We start from the raw sequence: 14,225 nt of genomic DNA, 5'->3' as shown, positions 1-14,225 counted from the left end.
TTAACGCTCTACCTTTTACTGACTTTGGGGTAAAATGCCAGCTCATAGGTAATGTCTGTGTCACTAGGGATACTCTAGGCCACAGTGGACACTCTGGCAGGCTGGTTCTGGCCCCCCAGCCACGTGTTTGGCACCGCTAGACTAGACTAAATCAATAAATTTCTTTCACACCATGGCCATAAATTTCAAACTTTTGACAGTGCTGGATTTTTGTGTTGCTTAAAGATTTTTGGTTTGTTCCAGCAGCGTGGTTTAATCACATACTTTCACATGTAGTCAATATTTTCTATTAACGATATATGACATTGTGTGACAGGTCTATATTAAATGGTGGCAAAACCTTTTTAAACTCAAAGACATGATTTTCTTACATTCATTTGCATCTTTATAATATACTGTACTGTTTCACTTAGTTTAGTTCTTACAATCTTGGAGCAACTGTGGTCATATCATTTCCTCAGTATCTCATTATTTTTGATTAAATGAGATTGGCAGAGCCTTCATTTACAGCAAAGCAGGTAATTCTGTATTATTTAAATCCTTCATGCAACTGCAGTAAAACGAGCCTGTTCGTGTTTGTGACACAGGTTTAAATGTCTTTAATAAAGCATGTAAAAAATGCACAGCAGGATAAACAAAGGTGGGTTTATTTGCAAAAATAAATAATGTAAATGTCTGTACAAATGAGTCCACTACAAAATAAAGGCCCAACCATCAAAGCAGAGCCACAAACATGTCTGTGCAATAGTAGAGCTTAATATCAATTTAGTCTCATTGTGAGTCCCGGTGTGTCCCTGTGGTGTCCTAAAACCCAGTGTGGGGTCAAAGTGCAACACAGGCCGGGGTTTCCTGGGCGCCATCCATCTGCTGGTCAGAGTACAGAACGGTATTTACAGGCAAACATGATCCACACTGCGCACGCGTTCTCGGGATAAACGAACACCCGAACGCGGACAGCCAGCCTCACGTGATCGCCACGACAACACACTATCTCCTCACAGAAGGGGGACCTGCATGAAAAATAAGACATTCAGAGCATGGAACGCAAAATAATGTGTGAGAAAAATATTCCGGGAATAAAACCAGTTTAATATTCTGGATTGTTTGTGACAAAGGGACAAAACTGAAGGCTGAGTGTTTGTGAATGTGCGCAGGTTATCTAGAAACCTGTCTATGACAGAGGCAGGAAGTAACTGCATGACTTTTGAGTCTATTATTTTCGTGATCATATTCGTGTTCTCAGCTCTGGCAGGAGGTATAACATGTGAAACTGTTACAGTATATGTTGTGGAAAAGACAGGGTCTTACAGGGTCACTTTTTATTTCGAGGCTATTTCCCATCATGCTTTAGAGTAGATGGTGTGCGCATCATTTATTACTCAATACTGACACTATTAGAACATAGACATGTGTGCAGCACTTCAGTCTCTTACACCCTCTACAGGAAAGCCACAGGTAAAGATGAGCCTGAAGTACTGTGCAAAAGTTTGGGCTTCGAGGCCACATAATCACTGGCAACCTTTCAAAAGTCATTGAAGTTTTCATACAGCTTTGTTCTCTAGTTGTGATATTTTAACATTTAGTTTAGTTGTATATTACCTGAGGCAGGTGGCAAAGGCCCGACGAGCGTTACGGTGAAGAAAGTGTATAGGGAAGCCTTTGAAAGTGTGCCCGTCTGGCACGGCCCTCCTCACGGCGTCCTGGAACTCCTCGTTGCCGCAGGAGACACCGGTGCAGCGTTCCAGCTCATAGGCTGACAGAGCTGAGGACAGCAGGTAGGACAGGTGGTCGTCCCACACTGTCGCAAGATCCAGGTCCTGGAGGAGAGCACCCCACAGAGTGGATACATTCCTCAGTAACTGTTACATGTTATGCCACTACAGTCAACTACACAGCAAAGGTATGGTTCACTTATATACCAAAGGTGAAATAAGGCTATAATGGTCATCTGGCATTTTTGTTTTCATCTCTTCAACGTAAATATAAGTGATGTTTAAATAACATACATCATGACTTATTCATATTTTGATGTTTCAAAGAATTATCAGTGTTCTCATCTGTCTCAGTGCTCTGATCAGGCCTCTTTCTAGAGTGCAGGTGAGTTTACCACCATCCAACAACTCCATCACTGTGTTTTACCTTCCTATGCTCAGATACCAGGTAGCGCATCTCCAACTCCAGCTGGTTGCTGGCTGCAGCTGGATCCAGAGACGGGGAGCAGAGCGGAGGCAGAGGGGGCAGAGAGGTGGTGGAGCCTGGAGCACAAACAGACTTAAGGGCCTCTTCACTCATTGCTTTCCACCGTGACTGATTCTGAAGAAAATCAGGTAGGGGGAAGAAAAAGAGGCATTTAGCTGATAATCTCATTCACACAGACCCACTACATTGTCCACTGGGTGCTTTGCTTTAGGCCAGCGTGACAGAATGGGAGTTGCTGATGAATGAAACTGTTACAGATTCAATTTCCTTCCCCGCAAACTGGCTCCTGTTCTGTTGATTGAAGATGGCAATCTTCCAGCGAGCTCTGTGCCCACAGGACCCTGCTCCAGGCTACCTTTGCCCTCTGTCTGCCTAAAAATCACCAGTACTTATTTGATTAGGTTTTCTACGTTGGCCAATCTGATATTGCGGCAGGATTTTCATATTGAGGCTCATTTGCCAAATGTGAACCGTTAAGACAACACCTGCCAACGAAACAAATGTGAATAGCGTAATGATATTTCTCTGGCACTCTTTAATCGCTACAGTAATTTTCTTATTAATAAATACAACAATGGAGCATGGAAAGCAATATAATATGGCTATCCTCCAGCCATACCTCCAAAACGGATGTGCATTATATTACCTGGAAGTCAAATACACAGAGCTCCACAGCATCAGAGGGCTGACAGTTGGCAAGGAAGGTCTGGTGGTTGAAGACACATCCCACAGTTCGGTACGGGTAGGAAGGTTTAGGCTGGGGAGCCAGAGGTGGAGCATCTGGATCTATAGGACGGTGGAGGTATCTGATCACACACAAGAAATGCAAAGAAAAGTATTACGAAATGAAACAAAACACTAATATTACTCAGTGAGAAATGTCTATGGTCTGTTCTCTTTTTTTAATTTTAGGCAGCTTCCTTGACCTTCTCATATTTAAGATGTACATGATTCTTAAATAACGTAAAATAAATGTGACAAATTGTTCATATGTCCTTGTCCTTCATATATCCTTTAATTCACATCATATTAAGCTCAGATATTCAAACTAATGAAAAACATGCTCCATTAGGCCAGTGCTTCATGGTGAGGAAGAGCTTAAGAAACACTAAAATGTAATCAATTGTTCCTTGGCTCAAAGCCTGGCCCCCAACTTTCATAGAAATCCACTCATGGGATTCCAAGAGATCCTGCTGACTAACGCACAAAGACCGTTTAATGAAGTAAGTGAGGCAAACACAAAAAGCTCACTGTAACTCAGACTGTGTCTGGTTTTAGTTAAAGGGGATACCGAGAAGAGAAGACAACCTTTTCCTTTTTTATAACAGAGTGGTATCCTCTCCAAAGTAACTAATTTCATTTCCTGATAATTAATTATGCTGTACTTCCTTTGAGAAAAGTCCTGTTTAAATCTGACCCTCAAAGGTCTCGTGAAAGGGGGTGAGTTACTTTGCTTATTTGTTAACTATATTAACAAAAAAACAGACCTGTGCGCTGTCAGGCTTTCCCAGAAAGTGATGCTCCCGTCAGTACCACGGGTCAGGACCCAGGCATGTGGCACTCCTTTGGCTTTGGTGCCCACACACACGTATGCATCCATGCCAAAACCCAGCTGGAGGCTGCACAGCAGGGTGGCGTGATCCTCACAGTCCCCCTGTGGAGGACAGAGGGTTATGCTGGGATCTGTTGGGTAGTTTAAAGTGAACTAAATATCTTCATCACATTAGTGCGTTGTTTGTTGTGTTTTAAGAGAAATGTTCATTTTTGTCTTCTGGTTCAGTTAGGTCATATGTTAATCCTGATGTGACTTCTCAAAACAGAGAGCCTCCAGCACGCTCCCCTCTCAGAAGATCATGAGATGTAGTTGAAATCACAGAAAGCTAGTGAGTGGCTGGAGAATGAACTGCCATGTTCAACAGGGCCTCTGTTTCTATCTCTAAGGCTGCACGACACACAAGTTGAATCTGGAAAGATTTAAGCTTTAATCTCGAAGTATTAAGAACAACATTTTGCTGCTTCAAATCTGAGATGTTACAACTGTTTTCTCAGAATATCGTAACATTAATTTTATTCCCAAAAATGTACCTTTACTCTTAAAATATTAAAACCTTTCCCTTTAAAACCTTGCAACCTTTCAGCTTTATTCTCAACATGTTTTAACTATTTTGTCAAACAACCTTAAGACTTGATTTTAAAACATTAAAGCTATAAAAATATTGTGGCTTTAAACCCAAACAATACAAATTTAATTCCAAATCATTGAAGCTTTGATTCCAACATATTATAATATCTAATTCTTCTTAAATAATTCTTCTTGAATCTTTTTGTTTTTATAGAAGAAGAAAATAAATATAGCTCATTTTCTTAAGATTTTTCTGTTTTTGTATTTGTTGCCATTTAAATTTCCCACATGATGCGAGCAGCTGCAGGGAATTTATTGCCATGCAATTTCCTGCTTCGATTTAACGACAAATTCAGCGCCTCTTGTAGTTCCTGTTTCAGGTTAACAGCACATCATGAATCCCTAAGTGATGATGTCAGGATCCACTGACAGAATACTTCAGATTTTTGGGAGATAACTTAGAGAAGAAAAAACAAAGAGGTGGAGCATGTTGGGCATATAGGAGTTGGTAAAAAGGATCATGAAATGCATTTTTGTTTATTTTATTAATCTAAAAGACGTTTCAAATAATTATCTTTTTTTATTTAATCCAATCCAAGTCCCACAAACTCCCGTTCATTGAAGCTAATCTCACGAGTGTCTCTGGCAGCCAACTTGATTACAGCCTTGTAAAGTCCTTGTTATGCATTTAAATTCAACTCAGTGACAGCTTGGTTTCTTCATTCCCACCAGCATTTACACTCTGCTGGAATCTCCTACAGCAGAACAAGTGTAGGTGTGGCCTAAACTCACATTGGCTGCATGTGGCTAATTTCATGCTGATATTTAAGCAGACAGAATTCTGTTTTCACACCGACCTTGCCTAATTCCTCATGTCAGTACAAGAGTCTCTTTAAACAAAACACAATATCTTGTTCTCGCTACACTGTTAGCCTTTCTCAGAAGTACCCAATTCAAAGAAGAAGCCTCCTGGAGAGGAAATAAGCTCTGGAGTCATTAAATTGTCCATGACAGTAAGCAACTCTTGTTTCATTCGTACAAGTTTTCCTGTAAAGAAGCCTGGGTTGAGCTGGGGACTGTTGCTGCTGCGTGCTGGCTCGGGCTACGGGCAAGTCAGAATGATAGATGTTCCCCAGAAGTGCTAATATGGACGGCAGCATCGGAACAGGCTGAGCAGGACTGATGAGGCTAAATTAATTTTCCCTCAAATGAAACTCATAAATCACAGCTGACAAGGGCCACTTTGTGAGAGTTGTGTTGTGTCTGTCTTGCCAGGGAACATTTATCCCGTGGTGGTCTGGGAAATTCCCCGCTATCTAGTCGAGAAATGAGAATGCAGCAGTCAGTCAACTGTGCACAAATCCTTCTTTCTCAGAAACCACACAGTCAGCCTTACTCGGAAATGCGGCTAGCGTAAACGTGGCCAAATCAAGCTCTGTGATTGTGGAACAAAACTTTACTTTTAGGGGCCAACGCAACGCAAACCTGTGACTTCACTGAAAATGTACAGTGTAGCCAGAGGAAAATGACTGAGATCACGTGAGGCTAGGTTGTTTGTGTGTGTGTGCGTGTGTGTGTGCATGCAACTGTGTTAATTCTATTCACTTGAAAGTGCTCAATCCAGCTCCTTATTTTAATACTTGTATTTTACTTAACTAGCTTCAAATGCCACAAGGTGAAAGTGTCAAAAACATTTGGAACAACACAAATGTTTGTTTGGTTTGGTACTTTTGCTGTCCTTTAGCTTAGCCCACAAGTCCATTAATCTTTTTCCACTTATCATGTCGCCAGTCTAACCCAGAGACAACCACCCAAACAATCACCAATTACCCTAACACCACTAACTAGAAGCCCGAGTCCCCACATAGTTGCAGGGAGAAAATGCAAACTGCACACAGAAAGGATCCATTGATCGTGGATTCAAACTCAGAACTGTCTTGCTGTGGGGCAACAGTGCTAACCACCATACCAAACTCCTAATATACCAAGATATTTTGTAGTGAAGTGAAAAAGTGTGAAAAACAGTGCAAAATTATCCAAGACAATGTCTATGTGCCTTTTTTTATCACTGATCATCTCCTTTACTAGAATTTATGCTTCAGTGGGAAATCTAAGCAGCAGCTATGTCGTATCGCCATAACCTGACATCAACTTTCCTAGAAACGCAGCTACACATCGGGCTGTCGCAGCCTGACAACTATGATTGGCCTGCTCAGTACTGTTAAATTCTCCTGTACATTTCAAGCTACTTTTTCACTGCACCTCTTGGATTTGTCAGTGAGAAAAATAAAGATCATCACTTCAGTATAAGGACTAATAATCATAGCATCAACAAAGGAACCCACAAATGTCAGCAAATTCCTAAAGGGACGCTGTTGAAACTATGGAAGGGGACGTGAGGGAATAACATGAGGGGCAAATAGATTTACACCAACTACACTGACAACAAAAAAAGAGTGAGGACTTGAGAGTGAGATTTGTTTCTACTGGCTGGGACTGCATATGAAATACAGCGAGAGGACAACGCATATAAAACACATAATGCACCTGCACAACATCATCCACTTTGTGGGTTACGTAGAGGTTCCTCGCACAAGCCTAAAATCAGGCCAGTGAGCTCCACTGTTGTTCCCCTTCCTTTTCAGCCAATTGCTTTCTACCTAACATCGTCACAGCAGAGCTATACTGTTTGTTTTTTTGGAGGTCTCAATTTAACAGACAAATGCAGGACATTATCAGCTGGTATGTTGTGGATAAAAACCTATGTCCTGCCAAAGATATATGAACTCGTGATTTGCTTCACTGTGCTGAAAAAGAAGTCTGACATTTTGATGCAGAGTTTCTTTCTTTTAACGCATCAGTATGTGATTTACATGAAACAATGCATCCCCTTTTGAAGCATTCATTTGTCATTTTTATCAGCTGAAACACAGTCTGTGTTTGCATCAGCAAGCTCTTGAATAGCAGCCGAGTGATACCATCGTTTGCATGGTGGCGCACTGTTTTTAGATCTAGACTTTGCCTTGGACTTGCTTGAAGATAACTTGGGGTAAATATTAACTAAAGCCCAAAACATAATAGTACAGCTAGAACTTTAGGAACTGTCTCGCTTGACTTGTCGCATCGCATCCCAGGATTTATTTAGTGTTTAATGGCTTTTCTGCTTCATGAGATCTGAGTACAGTCCCAGTGAGTGGCAGATAAATGACGAATTTAATTTAGAAGAAAAAAGTAACATATCAGTTTACTAGAACTTTGGTAACAGATGTAATTATCTGCCATTGTTTTGATCTGTGACAATAAGAGATCTAACAGTACAGAGGATGCACTGTCTTGGAAAATGAATCATTCCTACTTTGAGGCTGCCAAGTGGCCGGGAACCTCTCCTTACCTTCCCTCGACACAGGAAAGCCATTAATGTGCACCACTGCTCCTGCTTGCCTCCTCCTCCCACCACCGGAGCCTTCTCGTGGGCTAGAAGGCTGACGAAGCGGGCCGCCTGCCGAGGGCTCTCCAGGAGGCGGCCCGCCCGGAGGACACGTACATAGGAGCAGACTGGCCTGTTGACGCCATTCTCATCCTGCAGAGTGTGCAGACACACACCCAGAGGAAAGGAAAGGCCAAGAAGGTGACATGAAATATTTGGTGAACTGGTTTTGATGTTAATAGAATGAGCACAGATGCTTCCTTTTAAAAACACAAATCAACCAATAAAGTGATGAAATGCGCGGGGTGGGGGTGTCAATACGATAGACAAACCTGTGCAAAAATCTTGACCAGCTTGGTCTGATTTGACGGACGGATCTCCAGGAACTCCCTCCACCACTGTTTGGCATAAACCAAGAAGAGCCTCTCCTTCTCGGCCGCCCTCTGCCTCTCCAGTGATTGCTAAATGAAAAACACAGTGACATCACTCCCTCACAACGAAGGCTGTGATGTTTCTTTTACAGCCTCTTTATCTCCACTCTGAGGACGACTGATTCTTAAAAAGCATTAATGGGATTCTGTTGTAATGAGTCACTGGTAGTTCACGGAGATTGATTTATGAATAATGAAACAGAGGAATAAATAGATGCTGACCTGTGTGCTGATGATGTCAGCACTCAGAATCTCTGGGAGAGGAGGGTAGAGCTCCAGGCTGACTGTCAAAACACCAGCTGGGACTTTGGATTCACTTCCTGGTGACAAACACACTGTTTACTTAAAGATGTTGCCAGAAAAACCAAGCAAAAAGCAAAATTGCCAGGTTTGTAATTTGTAAAGTCAAAGTTTTATCATTAAATGTAAGATTAAACGACCCGTACGTTTCTAAGTACTTATAATTATCCCAGTAGGGAGCAAGATTTCTGTAAAAAAAAAAAATCAATCAAATTAAATGTTTTAAGAAAAGTAAACTTATGGTGAATATGGTTGCATTATTTCTTGACCTATTGTTTAAATTCTGTTAATGAGTAGAGAGTGTCACTCGGGAGGGGGCTTCAATGGATGAAGAAAGGTGAAGAAAACAGATGTACAAAGAGGAGTTGGGTCTGTAAGGTTTTAAGTTGTATGTGAGACTGAATACTAATGGATGACAAAATGACCGACTGGCTAGGCAGAGAGATCGAGCTGGGAAGCATGTGTAGCAGGTTAGAGTGATTCAAGACAGATTTAGAAATATGCTAACAAGTGAAGAAATGGAGTTGAGAAGACTGAAGGAGTACTTTGAGGAACAGGTGAATGAAGAAAATGAGAGAGAAAGGAGGATGGATGGAGGACAGTGAATCAGGAAGAGCCAAGGATTGGTAAGGAGGATGGGAGGGCAGCTATAAGGGGATGCAGAGTGGAAAGGCAGTTGGTCCAGACACCATACCTGTGGAGGTATGGAGATGTCTAGGAGAAAGTGGACTTTTTAACCAGATTGTTTAACACAAGAACACGGGTGGGGAAGAACAAGGGTGATGTGCAGAGCTGTAGTAACTACAGAGGGATAAAGCTGATGGGGCCATTACCATGAAGATATGGGAAAGAGTTGCTGAAGCTAAGTTAATATAGGTGATGATAGAATGATAGAATAGAATAGAATTCAACTTTATTGTCATTGCACATGCACAGGTACAGGGCAACGAAATGCCCTGTACCTGTGATGATCAGGTGATGATCAGCGAGCATCAGTATGGCCTCATGCAGGGAAAGAGCACTACAGATGTGATGTTATGTTTAAGAGTATCAGACATTACCAATCAAATTTTCTTCAAGTTTTCCAAAGATTTTTGTGTTTCCAGACCTTTCTTCCAGCATGAGTGGTAAACAAATTACACTGGCTTACACATTAGGACAGTACTAATTCTGGAGGGCTTGTGTTCCTGCACAGCAGAGACCTAGTCATAAAATCCATCTAAAGACTCAAATCTTGAAGCATGATTAAATAAATGCAGCATTCAGTTAAAAACACTGTCTTAAAAAGTTACTAAGTGGCAATAGTAACATCAGATTATTATTACTGGAAAACACGGATATCATTACATGAATGCACAACAGACCACGCTTATTCTGTGCAACTGTGCCCCATGAGACGCAGGAATAGGGGGCAGTTTCTAAGTCCCTTTTAAATATTGACCCCATGTAAATCGTGTTTCTGTAGGTGTACCACCACCATTATTCAATTTTAAAATGTGTCATTGTATTGATTTAGCTCTCTGCCACTTTTACACTGTATTATTCTTTTTCCACATCATAGCTCCACCACAGCGAGCCATGAAGTAGTGACTCTGAGAAGTCAGACTGGCAGATCAGTAATTGGGGTGTCTGCAGACATTGAATTTTGAGTCCAAGTCTAAGGGTAATGTATCACAGGAGGAACAACAGAATGTTACCATACTGATATTATGTCCCACCCTTACTATATCCCATGTAATTGGAATTATATAACCTACACTCCATTATAAACTACTCATAAAATTACAAGAACGTTTTAATTAGTATAGCATCAAGTGAGTTCAACCTTCAGGATATTGATGTTGTCAGTTAAGTAGCAGAGGTGATTGTTCATCCGTTTCAGCTGCTTTGATGCTACTGAAATTAACAGGTGCACTGGAGGGGCAGCAGTGAGACAACCCCCAAAATAGGAATCATTTTACAAGTATAATCCACTGACATGTTTTCCCTCCTCATCTTTTTTTGACTGTTTTTCACTGGTTTTGCTTTGGTTAGTGTCAGTGTCACTGCTGATAGCATGAGGTGATACCTGGACCCTACAGAGGTCGCAGTTAGTCCAACTCCTCCACATCAATAACCCCTGCCAGGATTTCTGTGTCTCCCAGCATAGTCTCAAGAGCATGGAGGACATTCCAGGACACAGGCAGTTACTCTAAGACAGCTGGACATCCTTAGATCCTTAACCCATCAGCATGACGGTATCTGCTCCTTTATGCAAGGAGGAACAGGATGAGCACTCCAGAACTACAAAATTATCTTTAGCAGGTCACTAATGGCCCCTGTGTTTTTCACAGATGACAGCAGGTTCACCCTGAGTACATGTGACAGATGCAAAGGGGTTTGGAGAATGATACTACCTGTAACATAATTCGGCACGACTGGTTTGGTGGTCAGTGAGTGACGGTCAGGGGAGGCATATCTTCACAGACCTCTACAGGCTAGGCAACGGAACCCTGAATGCCATCAGATATCAGGATGAAATCACTGGACCCAGTGTCAGACCCCACACTGATACAGTGGGTCATGGATTCCGCCTGGTGCAACACAATGCCCAGCCTCATGGGGTGAGAGTATGGAGGCTGGAGGACGAAGGAATTTATACCACTGACTGGCCCCTCTGCTCAACTAAATCCAATAGAGCACCTCACCCCAGAGCACTGCCGCATCATTTTTTCACTTTTACTGTGGGAGTGTCTTTGAATTCAGCACTTTGTAGGTTGATAATTTTCATTTCCAACCAACGCATTAACAGGTCTATACAGCTAGATATCCAGCATGATTTTTTGACTTCTGCTTGTGTTTTTCAAAAATAAAATCAAAAGAACCCTTCATAAGAAACTCTTTGTGCAGAGAGTTTGTTGCTCACCAACTCCCATCAGCTCTACAGCAAAGCAGGTCTTGCTACTGGGCGAGCTTAGGACAGTCCTCCAGTCCAGGAAGTAGGATGAGACAAGCATTGTTTCACTGGAGGTGTCTGTTTTTATCAGCACAAAGTGCACTGGGTCACACATTGACAGCATGGAGGTCGCATCTGCCATCTTACCACTTTCCCCTGGAATACAAAAATTGTAAAATGATACTCTGTACATAGATGGTTTATTAAGTAATACAATAAGAACAGTATTTGTGAGTGACACAAACAGTGGTGGTTAACACACACCTATACCGTCTCTGTGGATTTCTAACAGGAAGCCCTCCTTGAGGTCAGGTTCACAGGCACAGGGCACTGGCTTTGATCGAAACCTCTGGTTGCGGAAGTGCAGGTAGAGTGTGAAGGTAGAACACACCTGACCAGGTAAGGGATCCGGCTCCTGGAGATGCTCCAAAAAGGCTTTGCCTCCAAGCACCTGGAGATACAGACATCGCCTTGATGGGTCGATATTGGCTGAGAAGAGAAAAGCAGAAGAGGAATAATATTATACAAAACAGTCTATGCATCACATTATTATTTGCTTGGTTTGCAAATAATGTTTCTTACTTTTTTTCAGATGAGTGATATCTTTATCGACAAAGTGAGCAGCAGGTTTTGTAGGCGATCCTGTTTCTGCTTCTGTGCCGGCTTCCTACCACGCCAAAACGACACGACAGAACAGTCAGAAAAGATGGGACAGAACTGACACACTGTATTACAGATATGTTTAATCCATACTGAAGGCAAACTTTGAAAGTAAAACGTAGCTATCAAGGGGATCAATACATTGTAAATGTTCGATTTTTGAATGGATGGAATGAAAAATACTTCTAAAATAAAAACCAATCTGGAAAATAGGTCTGAAACTGCATCCAAAAAGCTGGGCAACCTGAGTAAAGTGAAGATCTTTCATCATATCATCTATGATGCCTCTGCGCTGCAGAGCACGCAGGAAATCTGCCTCAGACAGAGACCGACGTGCAGGACCTTGATCATCCCTCACAGTCTCAGCCAGCACCTCTCGGATCTTCCCATGGATATCCATCTGACAAACAGAAGAACAAAATTCCTTCACCTACTTAAAAAATGTGTTTGTGCTTTCTCAACATCCTCTAAAAACAGTCCTTTCCATTTAAACTCTGACTTTGGGAAGTGTGAATATGAAGGCAAACCCATCAGGAAATGTTTTATATCAGTAGACCTATAAGTACCGTCTATTCCGTGCATTATTGATGCGAAATCTTTTCTCATTCATTACTTTTTTCCATTTACTTTTTTAAAATCAATTTTTCAATCAAATCAGCAATAAATGTACGATCGAAAATATAGGATCGAAATTGGTCTTGTGTGCTGTGTGAATTTGTACTTTATCTGCTTATAGAGGCTTGACAGGTAGCTCATATTGGCTGGAAAACAGCAGCAGTTCCCTACGGTGCTTCAAATAATGCTGTCTAAAGAGATGGTGCAGCCAATCTTACCAACTAGGTGATAATATGAGATTTCTCTGTGATGTGCAAATGCAAGGAAATAGCCATTTGTGACATTAAAAAAAATATATATATTTGCCCACTATAAACAGCTAGCTTCCCCCGTTCATGAAAAATACCCGTGTATTTGTATGCTGCTTAAGGACTTCAGCATTCAACTGTACATTGTGTACAACACGAATTGCCATAAAATCTATATAGTTTTCTCACCTTGAGCAGATGGTTGTGAATGATTTGCTTCAGCTCGGAAGCTTTCTCTGGAGGCAGCGACATTATTGCTATTATTTGTGCTTTTTAGGCTAAGCTAACTAGCCAGGCTTAGACATGGGTAGTGGTAGAAACATTAAATAACGCCGTTTCTTCTTATATGAGCTATAATGGAACCTTGTATGCATTCGCCATTTTTCGCAGAAATTTTCTTTTCTGACAGCAACAACTACCAGTTTAAACAGTGGCGGAAAAGCGAGCGGGAAGGTTTCTCCGCTGATGCCCGACACCATACTCCGGAAAAAATCAATACCTCGACAATTTTGCTCTAAAGTTACAGGATTTGTAAGAATCGACATATAAACCACGATATAAGTATTTTTGGTGGTATATTTATTGTAGTTTTAGTTCATTTTTGCTCACCAATTATTCCCAATTTTATTCAGGGATATTTTTACGTACCCCAATCGCATCACGAATTGCGACGACATGAGAAAGACCCTTGAATTGTAGTTTAAATTATAGCTACTATTTCTTATGTGTAGCTTTTTTGTATGTGGTATCGCTTTCTTACCAAGACAAGACATAAATGGATCAAAGTATGTATATCGTGTATATTCGGTGTGCATAACCTGCTTTGGACAAAGGAATAAACATTTAAATGCAACTTTGTAAGATTAAACGACCCGTACGTTTCTAAGTACTTATAATTATCCCAGTAGGGAGCAAAATCTCTGTAAAAAAAAATCAATCAAATTAAATGTTTTAAGAAAAGTAAACTTATGGTGAATATGGTTGCATTATTTCTTGACCTATTGTTTAAATTCTGTTAATGAGTAGAGAGTGTCACTCGGGAGGGGGCTTCAATGGATGAAGAAAGGTGAAGAAAACATGTACAAAGAGGAGTTGGGTCTGTAAGGTTTTAAGTTGTATGTGAGACTGAATACTCATGGATGACAAAACGACTGACTGGCTAGGCAGAGAGATCGAGCTGGGAAGCATGTATAGCAGGTTAGAGTGATTCAAGACAGATTTAGAAATATGCTAACAAGTGAAGAAATGGAGTTGAGAAGACTGAAGGAGTACTTTGAGGAACAGGTGA

At 41.3% G+C, this 14,225-nt stretch overlaps 1 protein-coding gene across 1 annotated transcript; it reads right to left on the bottom strand.

The window, feature by feature from the left end:
• Nucleotides 1–542: 542 nt before the first annotated feature.
• On the bottom strand, nucleotides 543–13,405 carry cep76 (centrosomal protein 76). The gene is made up of 13 exons (XM_085472965.1): nucleotides 13,127–13,405; nucleotides 12,319–12,474; nucleotides 11,997–12,081; nucleotides 11,679–11,903; nucleotides 11,385–11,570; nucleotides 8,402–8,499; nucleotides 8,081–8,209; nucleotides 7,713–7,901; nucleotides 3,687–3,853; nucleotides 2,846–3,005; nucleotides 2,140–2,313; nucleotides 1,600–1,817; nucleotides 543–1,010 (listed from the first exon to the last, which is right to left on the bottom strand). Exons 1-13 carry the CDS (start codon nucleotides 13,187–13,189, stop codon nucleotides 872–874), a joined length of 1,989 nt encoding a protein of 662 aa, XP_085329091.1. The 5' UTR covers nucleotides 13,190–13,405; the 3' UTR covers nucleotides 543–871.
• Nucleotides 13,406–14,225: the final 820 nt, after the last annotated feature.

The sequence above is a fragment of the Copadichromis virginalis genome, linkage group LG11 (genome assembly GCF_057382275.1).
Source record: "Copadichromis virginalis isolate Kocher_CV1m ecotype Utaka linkage group LG11, C_Virginalis_male_GT1.1, whole genome shotgun sequence".
Taxonomy (NCBI): Eukaryota; Metazoa; Chordata; class Actinopteri; order Cichliformes; family Cichlidae; genus Copadichromis; species Copadichromis virginalis.
The sequence above is the reverse complement of the archived record's forward strand: the minus strand, read 5'-3'. Positions and strand labels throughout refer to the sequence as shown.

Bases quoted from the DNA above. Each gene is read 5' to 3' on its own strand.
- cep76 (XM_085472965.1), bottom strand. From the start codon at position 13,189: ATGTCGCTGCCTCCAGAGAAAGCTTCCGAGCTGAAGCAAATCATTCAC. The intron at 3,854-7,712 runs GTAAGGAGAGGT...TGTCCTCCACAG, and splicing joins CTTTCCTGTGTCGAGGGAAG to GGGGACTGTGAGGATCACGC. The intron at 1,818-2,139 runs GTAAAACACAGT...GCTCTCCTCCAG, and splicing joins TGGTATCTGAGCATAGGAAG to GACCTGGATCTTGCGACAGT.